Raw genomic sequence first — 6405 nt, forward strand, 5'->3', positions numbered from 1 at the left:
GAGAGAGAGAGAGAGAGAGAGAGAGAGAGAGAGAGGGAGAGAGAGAGGGAGAGAGACAGAGAGACAGAGAGAGAGAGAGACAGAGAGAGAGAGAGAGAGAGAAATTGAGAAAAGGACTCTGTGGGTGGGAGGAATGGAGCTGGCCTTTATTGGTGGGACATCCCCACTGCAGATGTGGTCCTTCTGTGATAGACTAGCAAACCAGTCGTGTGTATGTGTGTGTGTGTGTGTGTGTGTGTGTGTGTGTGTGTGCGCGCGCACATGTTATATCTCCATGGCTGACCTGCATATGCTCTCCAGGATTGGCTTTGGGTGCCCAGTGGATTGGTGGGGCTGGGCCGTGTCCTGCAGAGATGGGAGGGCTAGATTCCCCTGGTCCTGAAGGAGAGAGTGATTTCTTTCATCTGTCTCCATAAGTCAGCCAGTCAGTCAACAAGCATTGATGATGTACCACTTCCCAAGTGACTCTTCAGCCTTCCAGCCAGGGCCTTGGGGGAGCTGCTGGTTGAGAGGTTAGGGTTGGGTGACTAAAGATGGAAGGGAAAGGGAAGGGGCTGGGGCCTAGGAGGGGGAGTCGGGGGCTGGGAAGGCACAGGGGAGACATCCTAGAAGTGGGGAGAGAGGCCAGCTCTGCTGAGAGAGCCTGGGGGAGACAGAATGCCTGGGTCCCCTCCTGGGGGTAGCTCAAGGGACCCCACCCCCCCACGGTGACACATCAGCTCCCACGACGGCTTCATCAGCGGCTCTGGGAGAGCGGGGAGGCGGCAGTGAAATAAGAGGGAAGCAATTTGACGTCTCTAATAAAGCGTCGCTCCACTTTGCCAAATTAATTTTGACTCCCATAATTATTTGCTGTAGGAGCGGCCCGCTCTCCCCACCGCCGCCTAATGAGGTAATTGGGGAATTAGGAATTAATGACTTTAACAGAAGTGACAACTGACTCAAGTCAGGAGCCACATAGGGGAACTGTCTCCCCCAGAGCTCCCGGCTGGGAATCCAGGAATCCGGCCTCTCCCCTCCCCCGCTGGCAGTGAAACACCCTGGGCAAAGGCTCCTCTCAGAGCTTTACTCTCCTCAGCTGGAAAACCTGTCAGGGGCACACCCACCCAGGGCTATTATGAGGGTCTAGGACCCCAAGGCTTAGGGGCCCGGGTTTTGCCAACCTTCTAAGGTTCTAGAAATGCCAGTGGTTGTATCTATTGCCCTCAGCTCCCTGCTGAGCCAGGGAACCAGATTCAATAAGCGTATATTAAGTCCTGCCTGTATGCCAGCACTGTGGTAAATGCTGGGTATCAAGGAGTCCTGTGAAAGCTGTACCTGGCACAGCATTAGCTGAAGTCTAAGGGTGGGCCCTGGGAGGATGGACAATCCGACTGTTCCACTGTGTGATCATGCCTATAGAGGGCCAGCCAGTCCCCTTCTCCTCCTCCCCTCATCCTCTCCGAAAGCCCACCTTCCTCCTGACTCCTGCAAAGCACCAGGCAGCAGAGGATTGTGAGGCATGGACCAATGGAGGAGGAGGAAGGGCACCCCCCACCCCCAGGTCAGCAAGTGAAGCAGTGCCCTGACTATCCCACCCTAGTTACGGCTCAGATCCTTGTCCTCAAGAAGCTCACCTTCCACTAGGCCCTTATAGCTTGGCACATGGGGGAGGCGCCATGTTGTTTGCTTGGCATCATTATTGGATTTGCCATAATGATTAAGCAACTTGAAAAGTACTTGGTGAACTCCAAAGGCTCCCCACGTACTCATGATTTATTTTCGTGATGAGAACAAGAGCTGATATTTCTATGACCCTTTAAGGTTTGCAAAGCCCTTTACTGACATAACCACGTCTAACCCTACCATAACCCTGTGGAGTAGCTGCTATTATCATGACCCATTTTACAGCCTAGGAAACTGAGCCTTAGTGAGATGAAGCAAATTGCCTATGGTGACAAAGTGGATAAGTAGCAAAGGCAGAATTTGAATTCAGGTCTTCCTGACTGTAAGGTCGGTGCTCTGTCCCCTCTGTATCCAACTCCATTTATCTCTAGGCATTTTAATTCAGCGCTAGGCAGAAGTGTAAAGGAATCACAGGCTTTAGAGCCAGAAGAGACCCTGGGCAGGTGATCCCCCATCCTTTTATAGATGAGGAAATTGAGGCCCAGAGAGGAGATAGCAGCTTGTCCAATGTCACAGAGATAGTGAGGAGCAGACCTAGAATTCGAACCCAGAGCCTTTGACTTCAAATCCAGGGCTTTCCCCACTACAATCCATGATATGTATAGATGTCATTAGCTAGCATCCCTAGTCTTAATGGATCTGAGGAAAGATACTTGCCCAGAGAAGACAATCTAGCTTCTGGGACTGGCTGGTGATGGGTCTAAGGACCAGAGAGGGGAAGGGACTAGTGGAGGGTCTCAGAACAAGTCAGAGTTGGGCTCTAGAACCTCCCTCTGTCCCCCTGAAACTTTATCCTTGGTGCTCTTCCTTTTTCTCACACAGAAAGGCATTGGGAGCCAAAGTAATGTGGGTGGGAGAAAGAGGGATACAGCCAGTGATAGATATCCTATGTTGGGGTGCTCTTGTGGCTGATGGGTGGATATGACTGTGTGTGTGGGGGGGGACTGCCTAGAGTGTGCTGTGTGCACACCTCACGAGACCTTGTGAGTGAAGAGCTCTGTGTCAGTGCCTTGGCAAGGGCAGGAGAATCAGTCAGTCACTCAGCAAGTATTGATGTGCTAAGTGCTAGGGAGAGAGAGAGAGAGAGAGAGAGAGAGAGAGAGAGAGAGAGAGAGAGAAGAGGGAAAGAAAAAAAGAGGAAGAAAGAAAAAGAAAAGAGTCCCTGCTTTCAAAGAGCTCCCAGACTAATTAATGGGGTGACATACAAGCACCTACATACAAACAGGGAGGTCACCCACATACAAGAGAAACGAGAGAGCTTCACAGAGCAAGCCCTGAGACTGAGGAGGGCCAGGGAAGCCTTAGAGAAGGTGAGAGTGAACCAGGCCTTGAAGGAAGGCAAGGAAGCTGTGAGGGGAAGAGCCAAAGGGATGAGGGCAACTGGAGAAAATGCCCGGGGCCAGGAGGTAAGGCATCTTATGCTAGGAGTAGCGTGAGGCCCAGTTGTCCCTGGATTCCGGAGGACCAGGAAGGGAGGAAGGCATGAGAAGACTGGACAGTTGGGAAGGTCTAGGTTAGGAAGGGCTTTCAGAGTCAGACAGAGGAGACTCTATTTGATCCTGGAGGTGATGGGGAGCCGCTGGGGGGGTGACATGAAGACCCCTCTGGTGGCCGAGTGGAGGATGGACAGGAGTGGGGGGTGGGGCTGAAGGCAGGCAGACCCCCCAGCAGCCATTGCCATAGTCCAGGTGTGAGGGGATGGGGGCCGGCAGCAGAGCACTGGCTGAGGCCTGTTCTGAGAGGGTCTGAGGGTCCCTGGGAGGTGGACGGCCAGGAGGAAAGGAAAGGAGAGCAGGGGGAGTCAGAGAGAGAGGGAGAGACAGGGCCAGGCTCTAGCAAGCAGGTAGTTCTGATTAATCCCTGGAGCTCAGCTCCATCTCAGGCTGAACTTCAGTTTACGAAGCTGGCTTGGGAAGGGGGCTCTCCAGGCTCCGGGCGCCTGTGGCTCTCCTCTGCTGGAACCTGCTATGGCTCCTGATGCCCCCTCACCCCAACCCCAGGGTAGAATCCCGTTCCCTCCTGCCTGCCCATGTCCTCATCCCCCTTATCCTGGGAAGTGAGTGGGACCTTGCCTGTCTGATCCTTATTTTCCAAACCTGTTTGTCCATCCCAGACATCCCCCAGCCCCCCTCAAATGCACTCACAGGCCCACCCACAGCCCACGCTCCCACGGGAATGGGGGAGCCCACACACAGCTTCCCTACCTTTCCCTCTCCTGCCCTCCCCTGCACAGCAGTGACCTAGTTAGGAACTGGAAGCTGGCAGGAGAGCAGAGTTGCTGAGGTGCAAGTCCTACCCCCTCTCCTTGTCACCCCTCCACCGTGGTGGAGGGTGGGAAAAGGCCTCATGGGGCTTGGGAGGACAGGGCTGAGGACAGAGGAGGGCGCCCTGATCCCCTCCCTGACTCCTGCCACTCTGGCCAGCTGGTTCACCTTGAAAACACAAATCTGGGAAACCTTTATTAAGTAGCTGCAGTGTGCTGGGGGTCACCGAGATAAGGATCCTGCCCTCAAGGACTTTCCAGTCTAGTAGCAGGCCTTCACTAAATGGTTGTGAATGAAAAATTCTATCTCCTATCTATTTTTTAAAATTGTTTTATCGGGGCCTTTCATTTCGACATTGCTGTCATGTCAGGAAATATCCATTCTTCGCCATCCCTTCAGGTCAAACCCTTCCTTGTAACAAAGAAAAACAATTAAGCAGACATCTGCTAGCACGTGACAGTCAACAAGCATTTATTACTATTTTTTTAATTTTTAAAATTTTTTTATTTTTTTTACTTTTAGGCAAATGGGGGTTAAATGACTTGCCCAGGGTCACACAGCTAGTGTCAAGTGTTTGGTCTGAGGTCGAATTTGAACTCAGGTCCTCCTGACTTCAGGGTCGGTGCTCTATCCACTGAACCACCTAGCTGCCCCCATTTATTACTATTTTGAAAATGTGTATACCATGTTATCCCAGTAGGCTCCCTCACCTGCCCATTAGGAGGGATAACTCCCTTTTCCCCTATAGCTTTTAAATTTACAAGGTCCTTTCCGTGCAATGGACAAGTCAGTGACTGGGGGCACAAGTTAATGTGATGGTTATTGCCCATTGGCTCTGAGAGATTAAGGGGATTGCCCACAGTCACACGGGTAGTGAGTGCCAGAGTCAGGGGGACTCGAGCTCAGGACTTGCCTCTTTCCGTTATATTGTGAGTGGCTGCCGATGAAAGCCTGGATGGTTGGACAGATGGGTGGATGGATGACTGGTCTGACCCTCCTCCCTCATGCTCAGCTGCCTCTCCTGTGTACTGACCCCTTGCCTTCTGGCCACCAGGACCAGGGCACCGTGGGGGTGATCTTTAATGTGGGTACTGATGACATCGCCATTGATGAGCCCAACGCCATCGTGAGCGACGGCAAGTACCATGTGGTGCGCTTCACCCGGAGTGGTGGCAATGCCACCCTGCAAGTGGACAGCTGGCCAGTGAACGAGCGCTACCCAGCAGGTAGGTGGAGCCAGGGAGCAGATGTGTAGGGCATAGAGGAGGAGGAGGGGCAAGGCGGGGTGAGGGTAAAAGAGTGAAGAAAATGGAGCTGGAGGGTTTGGGGTTGGGGTGCCGGGGAGGTTGGGAAAATGCCTGGCATGGTAGAAAGAATCAGGAGAGACCTGAATTCAAATCCTGCCTCTGACACTTACCAGCTGTGTGGACCAGGTACGAGCCTCAGTTTCCTCATCTGGAAAATGGGAATAACAATATCTTTAGTCCCAGGGCTGTTGTGAGGCTCAGCTGAGATTACTTTCAGACCTTAAAGTACTATACCAGGGCTTCTTATTACTGGCTTGGAGAAGCAGAGGGGAAGAGATGGGGACTGGAGCTGGGGGTAGAAGAGAAGGCCAGAGAAGGAGAGAAAGGAAGGGTGGGAGACTATGGATAGACAAGCTAGCGGAAAGCTGGAGGCTCTTCCATTGGCAAACTGATGCTTGGCACTGGCCTTAGAAAGAGAAGGGCATACAGAGAGGTGGGGAAAGACAGATACACACACAGCCACAGGATTGGTCTAGGAGAGAGGGACAGGGACAGAGACAGAGACAGAGACAGACAGGGAGGTGGAAAGAGAGGGAGAGAGGACAAAGAGAGACACAGACAGAGAGATGGAGAGAGACAGAGAGGGACAATGAGGCGGGGGGAGGGAAGGAGAGGGGAGTGGGGGGGAGAGAGAACCAGTCACAGAGAAAGACATGCCCCCAAAGTAAGGAGCAGAAATCTTAAGGAATGTCCCTAGAAGATGGGTGAGAGAAGACAGGAGAATAGACACGGAGAAAGAGAGCAGGAATTTGGAGGCAGAAGATTTGGGTTCAAGGTCTGGCTCTGCCAGCTACCTGCATGCCACTGGGAAGCTCTTTAGGGTTCTGTTTCCCCTACTGTAAAATGAGAGGAGTGAATTAAATCCCCTCTGAGGTCCCTTCCAGCTTTAAATGCATGATGCTAACATCCAGAAAAGAAGAGGGATAAAAAATCCAGGGACTGTGGAGATTCAGAGACAGAGAGGAAAGAGGGTGTGAGAGAAGAGGAAAGAAGAGGCAGAGGAGAGATGGAGAGATATGGAAACAGACATTAAGACACCTGGGGAGAGAGAGGGAAGGGAGATAAAGGGAGACATTGATACAGAGACCTGGAGAGAGAGCCGTGGAAACACCCTTAAGGAGAGAAATGGGGAGAGAGAGAGAGAGAGAGAGAGAGAGAGAGAGAGAGAG

General features: G+C 52.4%; 1 protein-coding gene across 2 annotated transcripts in view; it reads left to right on the top strand.

Moving 5' to 3' along the window:
* The window catches only part of NRXN2 (neurexin 2), a 159524-nt gene that overhangs the window by 109003 nt on the left and 44116 nt on the right, over positions 1-6405 (top strand). For both annotated transcript variants that reach the window (XM_027856256.1, XM_027856258.1), the window contains one exon: positions 4984-5155. In XM_027856256.1, the coding sequence (XP_027712057.1) occupies positions 4984-5155 (172 nt within the window). The remainder of the gene's footprint in view (positions 1-4983; positions 5156-6405) is intronic.

Source organism: Vombatus ursinus, unplaced genomic scaffold (genome assembly GCF_900497805.2).
Source record: "Vombatus ursinus unplaced genomic scaffold, bare-nosed wombat genome assembly UNPS02011369.1, whole genome shotgun sequence".
Classification (NCBI taxonomy): domain Eukaryota; kingdom Metazoa; phylum Chordata; class Mammalia; order Diprotodontia; family Vombatidae; genus Vombatus; species Vombatus ursinus.